Genomic DNA, 15,110 nt, shown 5'->3' on the forward strand with positions numbered 1-15,110 from the left:
TTCACAGCTGTTGATCAGGAACAGGCTACTGTCTCCCATCAAGTTTGATGATTTCACAGGACCTACAATCCTAACTTGCATTAAAATACTACAAAAAGCAGCAGGAATTAGGATACCTGTCAGCCATTTTCTTCCATCTCATTAGAAGATCACTTGGATGGTCATCAACAGGCAAATTTAACCTCTGTTTAAAATACTTAATGATGCCTTGCTCCTCCAGCAGGATTGGTACTCGATAAGTGGAAGATACATCATGGACAAATATCACCTAATAAAAAAAGCATAAAGTAAGAGACTTAGCTAATAATTTTTCATAGGAAATATAACATTCTATATTTTTGTATACTACATGCTGAGCTTCTACCCTAAAAGACAGAAATTTAGAAACAAAACACTGCCATGAAGACAGCCCCCTCCCTGCCAGGGAACTCTTCAGGGAAGTTCAGGGGCACACTGGACTGTTAGTCCAGTCACATAACTGCAGTTGGAATCTAACTGTGTACATGATTACATACAGCCTGATACTGACAGGAAAGCACACAGCATTGTTGTTTGATTGAACTTCCATCTGTCTGTCTCTGGGTGGAGAGGAACCACAAAGGCATTTCTGAAGGATTTCCAGAGGCTAGCTCAAGGGAGCTGTCTTCTACAGATAGTCAGATGGAAGGAAGAGCAGTGGCGGGAGTAATAGCCCCTTGCCCTCTATGTGCTCATCTGGAATCTTACTATAAAAAGGTTTTTCTTACACACCTTCAGAACGAGAGGCCAACATGGGCACGTATTTGAAACAAAGAATAACTGCTGGCATCTGTTATCCCTTTTATATTACCCATTAAATTGAAGAGTAAAATGCTTTCACTCACATAAATATTAAGAAGCATTTATCAGAATTATTACTTGAATAGCAATTAATCACAAACTAGTAAGGTAAAAATCACACATTAATTACAAAAATATACAAAACTACACAGAGATGTTCCAAGCATGTTAAAGGCCATGAACAGCTTATTAAATATTATCACAGTGAGATACTTTATGTGTCTGTGATGATCTATGGACATAAGCAGCCCCCTAGCTTTACCCACACTTTGTTCATCCATTACTATAACCAGCTTCAGAAGTGCAGTTTTCACAACTATGTATAGGAATTAGCTATGTGCTCAAAATCTATTCCTTTTATTAACTTTTCACTTAACATCCACTCAAATTGTTAATGATTATTTGACATAGAATCTAAAATATAAACTCCCAATACTTTTAATGTGTTATAGAGTACATAACAGTAAGATAAAAATTGTAAGCAATTACATATTAATCATAGAATCATAGAATAGTTAGGGTTGGAAAGGATCAGTCTAAAGTTGAAAACAGAAATGCACATAAATACTTGGATGCTTTCCCACATATTTAAATAATGATGAATAAAATATTAAAGTACTGACCTGCTCAGGCTCCACATGGCAAAACATGGAAATCTTTTCCTTCACTGCCATTTCTATAGGTTTTGCACTTCTACAGACAATCTGTCATAACAGAAGGTAAAGACTTGAGCATTTACTAGGCAGACTAACAAAATACTCAATATTGTTCATAGAGAAATTAACTCCTTTGGAGGCACAGAACAAATTTATGTGCCTTTTTTTCCTCTTCTCTTTTGGAGTTCCACAACATATCTTAGCTTACCAATACCTGCTAGCAAGGCAGAAGTAAATCAGTCACCTGCACATACTGACCCACTTTTATTAACCTTTGATATTCCCTGTAATGCTGCTTCCTCATGTTCTCCCTTCTTGCATTACTGTTGTAATACTCTCTACCTAAAGTCTAGTAGCTCTACAAGTACAAATAAAATGATGAATCAAAGCAGATAAATTTTGAGCAACAATACTTAGCTTACATGCATGTTTTCCAGTATTTCAGTACTTCAGCACCTTTTTGTAGTTTTTAATTTGTGTATCATGAAGAAAAGAAGGCTGAAGATGAGAAAACGATTTCATCTTTTTTTTTCTTGGGGGGGGGGGGGTAGGGTGTTCCTGGTGTTACTATTCTGCTAAAGAATTTTAGAAAATACTGGCAACTTTTACCAATAAACAAACATGTGATTTGATGTTAGTTGGAAGGTGTTATTTTACATTACGTAACTTCAGGCGAACACAGAACTGCTCTATCAGTGTGCTTATTGATTACCCAAGTCTACTACATGAAGCTATTTTGAATCCTGAAAGTGTAACAGAAAGTAGGATGATCCTGATTATTTTCCCCATCTTTCCAGCTAATGCAACTACTTAGTGCATCAAGCCCTTTTTTGTTCAGAAACTTGCAGCTGATCTTTGACTGCCTTGCCAGAGTGCAGCTTAGTTACACTGACAAAATCTAATTAATTTCCCCTACCCTTGCAAGAAATTCCAGAAACAGAAAACCATTGGCAAGTATAAGGGAAAACCAGTGCACATTTTAGTAATCATAAAATAATTATGAAACAATTTGCACATTCTGTTCAATTAAGCACAACTTAAAAACTGGACACTGTTTGAAGATATAATTCTTCAAACAGTAATAATATATAATTGGCAATATGAACATATAATTAAATCCACTTTGAAATCTATCATCCATCCTGCTGAGACAAATTTAAAGTTAACGCAGTCACAGAGAACTGGTTACAGTGGCAGAGACAGATATCAAAGAAACAAAGATTCGTGACAATCCAGTTGAATAGGGCAGCACTGACAAGTGTATAACCAGTCTTCAAAACACAGTGTCCATTTTATCTGTGGATACAGCAGTTTTCATTAAGCACTTAAAACACCCCATAGAGAACAGAAAGGCTCCTATATGTGCACAGCTAAGGCTGGCCCAGCACGCCACCTCAGGGAAGCCTGGGCCCAGGCAGGGAGGCAGCAGGTATTAAGAACAGGTCTAGCGAAGTTTAGATCAGGCAACCTGGCAGCACAGCTTATGAAGGAAGCCCTCCTGCCTGCTGTTCTAAGAACTTCCCCTTCTAAGACAGCAACGATTTAAAGATTTTCTTGAAGCAGTGCCCAAGCAACTTCATAGCAGCACCAAAAAGCTGTGTTGAGAGTTTAATCTCTCAGTGCTTTGGTGGTCACCAGCAGCCTCAGGCAAGAACTGAAGATGCGATAAAGTGACTAGATCAGCCTGCTTTTCTTTTATTACACACACTTAGCAGGCTTTTAAAAATTAACTCGAAGGTTAGGGAGGGAGTCAGGCTCCGGAATTATCTTAACGGCTTTAAAAATCACAGGCAACTTTCCATATGTAAATAGCACCTGAAGAGGGATTTTGAAATTTAGTGCCTGAAGCTTGGACTATAGAGCACCACTGCACTACACAAGCTGACTACAGTTGCCACATCACAACAATCTGAAGCTACCAAAGACATCCTTTCACATATTCTACTTATAAAGCCTATATAAGCTAAGGATATATTGTATGTACACATCGTATGATATATTGTATGTACACATATCCTACTTATATTATAGTTATAAGCATGCTCTTTTGATAAACCTGAAATGCAAGAATAAAAAAAAAAATCAGAAAACACAGCACAAAATGTAATTGTGTGACTATTCTTTTAAAAGTAAGTTTTCTTCTTTGAAGATACATAGAACCACTGACCATTCTCACTCCTCTTTCATTTCTGAGGTGTCCTGGGTTTAGCAGGAGCAGTCATTTTTTTCCTTAGCTGGTGCAGTGCTGTGGTTTTGACTTTCAGCCTGGGAACAGCGTTTATAACACCAATGGTTTTAGTTGCTGGTCAGAACGTTTACTCTGACCAAGGACTTTCTGAATCTCATGTTCTGCCAGGGAGGAGGGGAAGCCAGGGGGAAGCAGAGACAGGACTCCTGACCCAAACTAGCCAAAGAGATATTCCATACCACAGCATGTCATGCCTAGGATGTAAAACTAGGGTCAGTTACCCAGAAGGGCTAGATCACTGCTTGGTCAGGCTTGGTATCAGTCAGCGGGTGGTGAGCAGTTGTATTCTCTTCCTTTGTTATCTCCCTTATCATTATTATTATTATTGGTGGTAGCAGTAGTGGTTTGTATTATACCTTAGTTACTGGACTGTTCTCATCTCAACCTGTGGGAGTTACATTCTTTCAATTCTCCTCCCCATCCCTCCAGGAGTGGGGGGGAGGAAGGAGGGGAGTGAGCAAGGGCAACGTGGCTGAGTTTCCAACTGGGCTTAAACCACAACAGAAGGGCTAGGAAGCTTTTTCTCCCTGTGAACTTTATGGGAATGGAAAAGGCTCAAGAACTTCCAGAATCAAGTAAGGAAAATATTCTTTGATGTAACAAACAGCCTCACACAAAAGAGCCAAATTTTCCTTTTCTTTTTCTCAAGCAGACCTAGAAATAGTGTCTTCAGCTGTACCAGCTGTAGCTCAGGAAGACGGGAGCGTAAGTTTGAACTGAGGTTTTACTGGCATTTAAAGCTGTGCTGCCCTGGCTTCATTGCGATCAGCACCTGATCAAGGAGATTAACATCAGTGTCAGACACGTATCACAACAGGAAGCTGCATTCTAATTGTGTTTCCTCTCTGCTCCCAAGGAAAAGTACCAGGGAGGCAAAAACTGCATTCCGTGAATAACCACATACTCATTAACTAAAGCACTGGGGAGAAAAAATGGAAGGAGCTCGGCTTTTGATTATTTGCCAACTAGCATGAGGTGTAACTTGCTGGCTTTAGGTTCACTATAGTATGTGGTGCAAGAAGGGATTGAAAGCAGCCTTGCCAAGAAGTATCTGGGGGTACTGATGGATGAGAAGCTCAACATGATACGGCAGTGCACGCTTGCAGCCCAGAAAGCTGCAATATGTTGGGCTGCACTAAAAGAAGTGTGAGCAGCATGTGAACGGAGTGATTCTACCCCTCCACTCCACTCTGGTGAGACCTCACCCAGAATACTGTGTCTAGTTCTGGAGCCCTGAGCACAGGAATGAAGACATGGAGCTCCTACAGCGAGTCTAGAGGAGGCAACAAAAAAAAAAAAAATCATCAGAGGGCTGGAACACCTCTCCTGTGAGGAAAGGCTGAGTTGTGCTTGTTAGGCCTGAAGAAGAGAAGCCTCTGTAGAGACCTTAGTGTGACCTTCCAGAACTTAGACTGTTTATAAAAAAAAATAGGATCAACTTTTTATTAGGGCCTGTTGTGATAGGATAAGAGATAAAGGTTTTAAACTAAAAGGGGCAGATTCAGACTAGATATAAGGAAGAAATTTTTTATAGTGGGCATGGTAAAACACTGCAACAGGTTGCCCAGAGAGGCAGTAATTGCCCCATCCCTGGAAACATTCAAATTAAGGTTGGGCGGGACTCTGAGCAACCTGATCTAGTTGAAGATATCCCTGCTCACTGCAGTGGGTTGGACAAGATGACTTTAAAGGTCCCTCTTAACTCAGATTATTCTACAATTCTATGACAGAAATTGAGGAACCTTACTTTGGAGATTCACCCATATATTTACATTTCCAAACAGGAATATTTTTTTTAAGGCTGTACTTCAAAGGTAGGATTACTTCTTCTTAATTATGCATAAGAAGAAATTTGTGAGAGAACATCAGAGGCCAGAGGCATTCTAGGTCCTCCCACAAAGTAAACTAAGACTTCAGATTCTTTTTAGCAGTGCAGAATGATTTCCCTGCAAAGAACTTCAGAAGAACAGAGCTACAGTCCCAAGATATCACAAGGAGTTAGTTTATTTAAGTTAACGTAAAGTGAATTCAAGTAATTTGATTTCCTGTGGCGTTAGTGAAGCATGTATTTTCTATTTCTTCTAAAGTTCTTGTCTTTCATGGGACACTAAGACTTATACTTTGAAGACAGGTTACACAAGGACACTTCTAGATGACCTGTAAATAAAAATCTGCATTTATTGACTCACCAGATCTGGAGACAAGCCTAGACCCCTCAGTGCTCGAACACTGTTCTGTGTTGGTTTTGTCTTCTGTTCACCAGTGGCATTAGGCTGGAAAGATGTATTTTGAAAGCTCAGATGGCAAAGCAGTTACAGGTAAAAAGAGAAAAGCCACTGCAAATAATAATACTTGAAGGAAGTAAATGTATCCAAACAGAGCCACAATATGGCAGAAACAGAAATGGCAACACTGTTATGTAAGAAATTCTGAAGAACCCACAAAGCCCTAGTTCAGGTCACATTTATTTGGGGGTTTTTTGTTTCGTTTTGATTCGGGTTTTGGTTTTGGGTTGTTTGGTTTTGGGTTTTTTTTTCAGAGAAATAGTTTCAGTGCAAGTGACTCAGGTGGCAGAAGAGGAATATTCCAAAAGTTGGATTTCGCTAACATACAGAGAATGCCCAACACAACACATGGCCTTCAGTAACTGCTCTTGTAAATTATCAGAGGTAGTAAGTAATTCTATTTTCAAATACACTGAATCAATCCTACCAATAGCTGACCAATCCTCCAATCCAAAGCTGTGGTGGCTAATAATTCTCTCTGTATCCATACTAGGTGCAATCGTATCATCATTACCAGTATTTGCTTAACAAAATCTCCCCAGTGAATACTTATCTCTTAAAATAATAAAACGTATTTGTGAAGTAAAATTTAGAAGGGAATGTTTAGAATAGAAATATACTTTTAGCCCTGCACAAAAAGTTGGAGTGGCCTTGACCAGAAGACCACTGTACATCAAGGAGTTAGTGATCCACACCAGAATTCCCCTTCAGAGGACCACTGTGCTGCACAAAACCCTTGGCTGCAGGACAAACTTAGCCAGCTCTTGTAACAGAGGAGCCAGTAGGCAGCTCTCACTCAAGATCTGCAATTCCATTACCTGTGTGGCCTTCCCTTTATCTAGGAATGCAGCAAGAAGTTCTCCAGAAAGGATGTTTGTTCTGTCAAACATCCTTTCTGTTTGACAATAAAGATGATACAGTTGTTTCCATGTAATGAAATTATCTATTAGTCCAAATGACCAAAAGGGGAGAATCTCTTCTGCAGATGAGGTATGCCCAGCACACTGCACATCAGGGCCATTCTATGCTACACAGCCTGGGGCTCCCCCCACCTAAAGGGACATAAAGTCATTTATACCCTTCCTTCCATATAGCGTTAACTCTAAAACAGAATTTTAAGTGATACCCTAGAGAGTCTGAGGGCCTTTCTTACTGGGTTCATCATGTACCAGCACCTTCTTGTGCGAAGTACAACTATATTTAGCCTTCTAGGTAAATCAGTGTTGATAACAAGGATTTTCAGTAACTCAGAATACTAAAACTGATACTCACATCAATAAAGTAAATATCAAAGCCTTTGTTTACTCCAGTGTGACTGGGCTTCATATTTGCATCTCTAAAACCCTCAACCATTAAAGGGTTAATGGGAAAAGTGAACAAATATGAAGCCCAATACACTTTAAAATCTATTTTATCAATTTTAATAACTTACCTGTGGTACTAGACTAACATGGATATTACAGAAGTTCTCTTTTTTTGCTTTGAACTGAAACTGTCTAAATGCTTCAATGAATGGCATTCCTTCAATATCTCCAATAGTTCCACCAAGCTGAAAAAGAAAGCTTAGATATGTCAGTGTCAGAAAGCAAAAAAAAAAAAAAACCAACCAAACTAAAGTCTACCTCCACCAAGTTTTCTGAAATATTTACACTTGCAGGCACACTCTGCAAAGAGCCTTGATCTATTCTGCATATTTGTTTCCAGTGGAAAACAGAACAATTTTCAAGTTTTTTTATATTCACTTTACATCAAACACATAAGCTTCCCCTGGGAAGATGAGTGGTGCTACTGAATAATACATGCTTTGACGATGCCTTGGAAGTGGTAAACAAGTATAATCAACAGTGAAGGATAAAAGCTTCCAAATAAGGCAGAAGCAAAGCAACATCTTCCTCTACGGGAGTCACCTGTATTGCACCCCAGGCTCCTGGCAATCTCCGGCAGTTCTACGTGTCCTGTGAGCCAGGTCAACTGTGTGGGCTGACAATGAGCAGATGCTGAGAGTATGAACCACAACTATTTCAAACTAAAGTCTTGGTTTCTTGACAACTACTCAGAATAGGTGCTTTTCAAAAGTTTATACACATTAAGGAGAAACCCAATGACTGCTGTTGGGTTTTACTTTGGGTTTTGGTTTGGTTGGGGTTTTTTCTCCCCCTAACAGGCTTTGCAATGATTGTGCTTACATCTGCTGCTTTGGATGGCATGCAACTAACTGTATAGGCGAGAGACACAAAAACCCTTCATTTTCCCATCTGTCAGATTAATGAACAGTTGTGACCAACAAAACACAGGTATTTAGCAGTATTATCATAACTTTCCAACATCGATAAATGCCATATGAACTACATGAAGTGATACTTGACATTATACAAGACTTTCAGTATTACCAAACCAACACCCGATACAAAGTCCCTGTTACAAAGACAGAAATTAGATGTCTTTCAAAGACACAAAGAGCTGAAGTAGACTGAGCACTGAATAAAGCAATGTTTAGCACCTATGTCTTATGAAGTAGTTGTATTTCATGACTGTTCTGTGCCATCAAGTGGCTTTTGACAGAACTGCACATTTGTGTTCACCCAGTAGCAGAGAAACTTCACACTACATTTGTACATGACACACATACTCAGTCTAACTCCTTCAAGGTTTTGCAAAGGGAAAACTGTTAAGCAGCTTAGTTTCAACAGTGTTCTAGAAGGGATTTAGGCAAGTAAACAGAAGCTATAGGAATAAAGACCACACCTGTCATTTTCAGAACAAACCAAAGAAAATACAATGTGCCTTTGCATTGCTGCTCTCCATGAAACTTCAGTCTGACCTTTTTAGAGTAAGTAGCAAGGAGAAAACAAGCTAGCTGTTTGTGTTCATTGTGAATATATATCCTAAAAGATTCTATACTTGCCTCAATTACACAGATTTGTGGTTCTTTTCTGTCATCATCCACTGGAACTTTTGCCTGATTCATTACCCATTCCTGAACGGCATCGGTGATGTGTGGAACAACTACAAGAAAAAAAAACAAGCAAGCATATCTTGAGACCCACATACCAGGTTTTGCATGCAAAAGGGGGAAAATGATCAAAAATATCACAAGGAAACTAGTACTTCCTTTTTCTATTTCTCTTTTCTTTGAGCCCAGAAGCCAAACATTACAGGATTATGCTCAAAACTCTTGGGAAAGAAAAAGGAATAAAGTGATGCAGCAAGGAACAGCTTGTTCTAGCTAATCACTTCAGCAAAGACGGAACGGACAAGTATCCCACAGAATTAAGAATATCACCTTGAACAGTTTTCCCCAGGTAATCACCATGTCTTTCTTTATTAATGACATGCTGATATATTTTTCCAGTGGTGATATTGTTGTCTTTATAGAGATTGATGTCCAAAAATCTCTCATAATTTCCCAAATCTAAGTCAACTTCTCCACCATCATTCAATACAAAAACTTCACCTGAAAAAAATAGACAAAACCAACAGAAAGGCAGTAAAATAATGAGGAATTATTAAACACACAGCAGCAACACCACAAACTTCTCTTAAAATTCATGAAATATTTTTAAAAATGACGTATCACAACAACATATCAATAAAACACATGCTGCAACTCAATCTGTATTGTCATTCTGTGTGACCTGGATATTAAGTCTTTTAGTCTACCCTTCAGTCACATATAGCTTGCAAATAAGTTTAAATTATATTGCCAAAATATTTAAGTGACTTAAAACATTTAAGCAGCATTTTAACAACATACTACAACCCCTGACTGGAAAAAAACAGTCTCCAGGAATCATAAATCGGCAACAAATAAAACAGCAATTTACACAGAGGAGCCAAACACTGCTTTTATAAGCATGAATTATCACACATGTTCAAAGTGTTTCACTGTAAATTCTTGTTGGTTGGATCTATTTTAATGATTGTGGCTTGGACCAGGAGTAAAGTTAGGCTAAATATAAATGCTTCTTCAGGAATGATCATTGTTTCTTACTCAATTCTTTCACCTTGTACATTTAGTACACTATGGCGACACCAAATGTTCCGATCCTGAGAAATCTAACAAAAATATCCTTCAGGTTCAGATTTTCCATAGTCCGCTAAAGAGCCTCTAAATTCTGAATCTAATCAACTTCTGAAGGAACTTAAGTTGCTAGATCTTGACGTAAGGCGGGAAAGCTTTTCAGAAAAAAAAAATAAATAAATAAATATTTTGCCATGACTCAATAAACCAATGGTTAAACAAATTGCGGAACCAGTGCACAAGGAGAAGAGCCTTCCTGAAAGCATAGTGTGGACTACAGAAATATATATCCTGCCAAGACACAACACTCCAATGAACAGTTTAACAAAAGCCACAAGGATGATAAGGGGACTGAAGCACCTCCCATATGAAGACAGGCTGAGAAAGCTGGGGCTGTTCAGCCTGAAGAAGAGAAGGCTGCATGGAGACCTCACAGCAGCCTTCCAGTATCTGGAGGGGGGCTATGGGAATGCTGGGGAGGGACTCTTCATTAGGGACTGTAGTGACAGGACACGGAGTAATAGGCTCAAACTTAAACATGGGAAATTTAGATTGGATATAAGGAAGAAGTTCTTTACTGTGAGGGTGGTGAGGCACTGGAATGAGTTGCCCAAGGAAGTTGTAAATGTTCCATCCCTGGCAGTGTTCAAGGGCAGGTTGGACAGAGCCTTGGATGACATGGTTTAGTGTGAGGCGTCCCTGCCCATGGCAGGGGGTTGGAACTAGATGACCTTAAGGTCCTTTCCAACCCTAACTATCCTGATTCTACAAAACGGTGGAAGAATTATGCCTGATCCTGGGATGTACTAACTGCATTCTCCGTACTAAGTTATCATTTAAGCCAACAGACACGGAGTGGAACCAAGATTTCTCATAAGCAGGCCTTGGAAGAACTAAAAAATATACTACTAAAAAACCTCTTATGTTAACTAGAAATCACTAAATTAAAATCCTGTGAGTCAATCATATTTCTGCCAAAACGTTAACAAAAGAGGCTTGCCATTTTGGCATGTGTGAATTTCTACTTACTGATGCTTCTTCACAAACATTAAGAAACTCTTAAGTGAACAGAATGGGGGGAGAATACCATGTGGGAATTATTTGCTCTAATGCCCCCTCTCACCTGTACCTGATCTGGGGGAGGAGTATATCCTCATAAACTCAAGACATCACAGGAGTCTTACCACCAAAGGTAAAGGCAATTGCCTAAGGAACACCAGATATGATTCTGAAAGTGCAGGACCACTGGATTAGTTAAATTTTGCTTTTGGGGAGAGGTCTGATGTGCTGTGCTCTTCCACTTAAAAAAGCAAAGTGGGTTTTTTTTTTTAGTTAAGGAGATATATATGTTTACCTCCAGTTCCAAAACTTTTGGACTAGACTAAAAGTAGGCAGAAAAAAAAATATCTAACAAATAAAAAGAATTAGAAATGTCTATTGGCTGAAGGTACTTTGGAACTTTGAAAAACATCATTTATTAAAAAATAAATGTCTAAGTAACAAGCCAGATAGCTGAAGGAACAGGCAACATTACAAATGTTGACAGACTGACCTGTTGCTCATCAGCAATGTAGTCGATACAATCAAGGTAGCTTAGAGAACTAACCAAACAAACTAATGGTATCATTAGTTGGGTCTATAAGCTTCTCTGATGGTTTTGACTAGATCCTTATAGACTTAGATGGGAACTTAATCTAACTCTCATGAAGACATTTACACTAGAAGGCACTGACACCTGACACCCGACACCCAGATAACAGCATTCATAAGTATCTGCTAGCTACTTCAGTTTCAAATAAGTTTTATACCACTATTCTGTTTTCTTTTATCAAGTTGAACTGAAAATAACTGAACAAGGCCTACAGCTAGGATTTTCCTAACAAAATGGGATTTTATAGAAATGAAGCATCTACTTCCAAAAGTATCTTCAACAGATAACCTCTCTTTATTTAGAGCAGACAATGCCCTTGAGAACACATAGCAAGGAAGGAATTTGCATTGCAAAATAGATTATAAAATTACTAATTACTACTGTTGTTTGTTTTAAAGACACCATAAACACCATCCTACTAAGAATACAAATATTTAGGCAAAACAGAACAGCACTGCTCTCCATACCATGTTCATATGGTGAAAAGGTTCCAGCATCTATGTTTATGTAAGGATCAATCTTGATTGCAGTGACACGTAGACCACATGATTTCAATATGGTGCCAATGCTGCTTGCAATGATCCCTTTGCCAATGCCTGAGATGACACCACCAGTTACCAGAATGTACTTCATCGGAGAATCAGCACAAGCACACAGATCTCAAGCTGAAAATCTAAAATGATAACGACATGCATCTGATGAATGCAAATTCATGTTAGGAAAGAACACAGTCTCAGTATGCAAAGAATCTAGGTTGAAATGACCTTTGGAAACAGACAACAAAAATTACCATTTTGGAATTTGGGAGCAGGATTCATCTCTCCCAGCTTACAGTCCAATCCACAAGCATAAATCCACCCCACAATCAATGGAAAACCAGATACCATTTTGATACACCGCCCCATGGCTGTGCCAGAGAAACACAGTTCATCTGCCATATCCCTCTCCTGTGACAGGAAAAGCCAGCTAAGTTTCAGAATCACGTCAGGCAAGACAAATCTCACCCTGAATTTTTTTTCTAAAGCAGTTAATAACTTCACGTTTTAAGAATTTAGCTCATTGCTACATTAGCCAGAACACTCACATGCTCTATCCAGTAGCTTTACCTTTAAAAAGTGACTGTAGCTTCAAAAATTTATTAAAATTGGGCTATAGCATCCACCCCATTTTCCAGTAGCTTTCACTCCTCCAACTCACAGTGTATCAACCATTTTACCTGAAGTCTTACAGTATCCTACAGATAACAGAACATGAGACCAAGAAAGAAAAACTGAACCAGAATGTCTGTATTTATAATACCCTAGAGTCCTTCCTTCACAATCCTACCCATTCTCCCTCTCCATGTAATTACTGTGAGAGAAAAAACAGAAAAAGAATCACTTAGCATCTGTGGACTGCAATGCAGAAGAACAGTTAATGCTCTTCTAGAAAACAGCATTTTATTAAGTTTCACATTTAGAGAAAAGCCTATGACACTCATCATGCATTCAGAATGGCAGTCCTGGATAAAGCATCTCTGAGACCTATAGCATGGCCAACTTGTCAGAGTCTCTGTTTCCCTGTCTAGACCATGAAATAAATTATTCTTCATAGGAGGGAACTGTGAATACCCAACAAACCTCATACCCTAAAAAAAGAAACACAACAGTTAATGCCAATTACAGGCAGTGAAGCCTCAGTCAGATATCGTTTTTCCCATCACTCTGCAATAGTACCAGCACTGGCAACAACAGCTATTCAGGTACAGAAACTTCCTCTCTTGAAAATTTGGTTCATTTTAAGAGACACACAATGAAATAAGGGATTCAAATATTATACTAGATAAATCATATGACTGGGAGAAGAATAATGTAGTAGATGCTAATACACATATGCCACCTTGCACTGTGTAGGAATATGAATGGTAGTGTATCCAGAACTATTAAGAAAAATTTGAAAAAAACACCCCATAAACATTCTGATAATTACTATCCTAATTAGAAATTCTTCTTCCTTGTTGCTATAATCTGCTGTTCGCACCAACTCCTGTTGATGTTGTCCCTGCTGGTCTCCTCTTCCACCTGGCTTTCAGACAAGCCTAGATTCTGCCACTATTTTTCCACCCCATCTGAAACAGGATGATGTATCTCATTCATAGTCACATTCATATTACATTCAGGCAGCTGTGGAGGCTAATCAGTGGAATTATTTTTGCATAGTGGCAGTATGGCTCACCACAGAGCAAACCTTCTAGTCAAGAAAATCGTTCCTTACTCAAGCACCAAATTCATCCAAAGGAACATGCAAAAACACGTGACCCAAGAGAACTCAATATAAATCAACACAGGATGGTTTTCGGCTGCTGGCAGTAAGCAGCAGCTAGTGAATGCACTTTGTAAGCCTTCCTCTTACTACACTGAAGACAAATAAGGCCTGGATCCTCGGAGAGGCTCCTCTTAAGAGTTCAAGAATGTAACAATGCCTGTCGTGTTCTTGATAACAGGAACTACTAAATTATTGTTTCCTTGTTAACATGGACAAAAAGAAGACCATAGGCATCAAACATATTTAACTGAGGAGAAAAGGTTCATCAGGAATTAACTTTCCCCTGCTATTTTAGCATTCAATTTATTTTAGTAGCCTAGAATTTTAAGAGAAGTTATTTCGACAACAGGTATAAACCTCGAGCACATCCTGCATCCGAGCCCTATTACCTTGCTTAGAGGAACCACAATGAAGAGCCCGCTGTGATTTTAGCAAGAACAGCGACTTTCCAGCAGCTTAAGGAAACACATAGCTTACTTCCAATAGAAACAAAGGAATCCAGGTGGTTAGGGAAGCTACTTGTAAAAGAAGAATGAAACAGAGTTAGGGGAGGGAAAGCAAAAAGCGAATACTGGGAAAAAAACATTTCGCTGGGAACGGGAAATCAGCACAAGCGGAAAGGAACACGATTTACTCTGTTCTGCCCTATCAACAAAAACTTGTTGCTTTCAGCAGGAATTGGGGTGCGCTCCACCCGAAATCTGCTGCGCCACGGCGAGCAACCGGCTGCAGTCGGTCCCGGCAGAGGAGCTGCCCTCACCCTGCCCTGCTCTGCCCTGCGTCAGCGCCGGGTGGCCGTTACCTCGGGGCGGCCATTACCTCAGGGCCAGGTGCTGGGCGGGAAGAGCCCTCAAAGGGCTGACGCTGAGCGGAGGCCGGGCAGGGAGGCAGGCCAGCGGCGCAGAGGATCGCGGCAGGGCGGGGGAAGAGAGTGACAATCTCCTCCCAGGGTACCGTAAGTCACCGGACTGCGACTTGCCGCCCCGCGACACCTCTGCGGTCTTAAAGGTGGGTAGCTGTCCCACCAAGATGAGGTGCACCCGCTACGTTGTAACCACCGCTGGATCACCGCCAGGGTCTGCCGAACTCAAGCGAACACCTCCCCACAGAGGACGGCGAAACCCCA

The 15,110-nt window shown here is 39.8% G+C and overlaps 1 protein-coding gene across 1 annotated transcript in view; it reads right to left on the reverse strand.

The window, feature by feature from the left end:
* CTPS2 (CTP synthase 2) overlaps positions 1–15,075 on the reverse strand; it is a 65,352-nt gene extending 50,277 nt beyond the window's left edge. Inside the window, exons 1-8 of the mRNA XM_061364535.1 lie at positions 14,374–15,075; positions 12,148–12,353; positions 9,292–9,462; positions 8,914–9,014; positions 7,441–7,557; positions 5,913–5,996; positions 1,443–1,523; positions 117–268 (exon numbers count right to left, since the gene is read on the reverse strand). Coding sequence (XP_061220519.1) covers positions 117–268; positions 1,443–1,523; positions 5,913–5,996; positions 7,441–7,557; positions 8,914–9,014; positions 9,292–9,462; positions 12,148–12,313 — 872 coding nt within the window. The 5' untranslated portion in view covers positions 12,314–12,353; positions 14,374–15,075. The remainder of the gene's footprint in view (positions 1–116; positions 269–1,442; positions 1,524–5,912; positions 5,997–7,440; positions 7,558–8,913; positions 9,015–9,291; positions 9,463–12,147; positions 12,354–14,373) is intronic.
* Positions 15,076–15,110: the final 35 nt, after the last annotated feature.

The sequence above is a fragment of the Neopsephotus bourkii genome, unplaced genomic scaffold, assembly GCF_033783945.1.
Source record: "Neopsephotus bourkii isolate Nb327-2 ecotype Australia unplaced genomic scaffold, CSIRO-AGI_Nbou_v1 NB_1234, whole genome shotgun sequence".
Lineage (NCBI taxonomy): Eukaryota > Metazoa > Chordata > Aves > Psittaciformes > Psittacidae > Neopsephotus > Neopsephotus bourkii.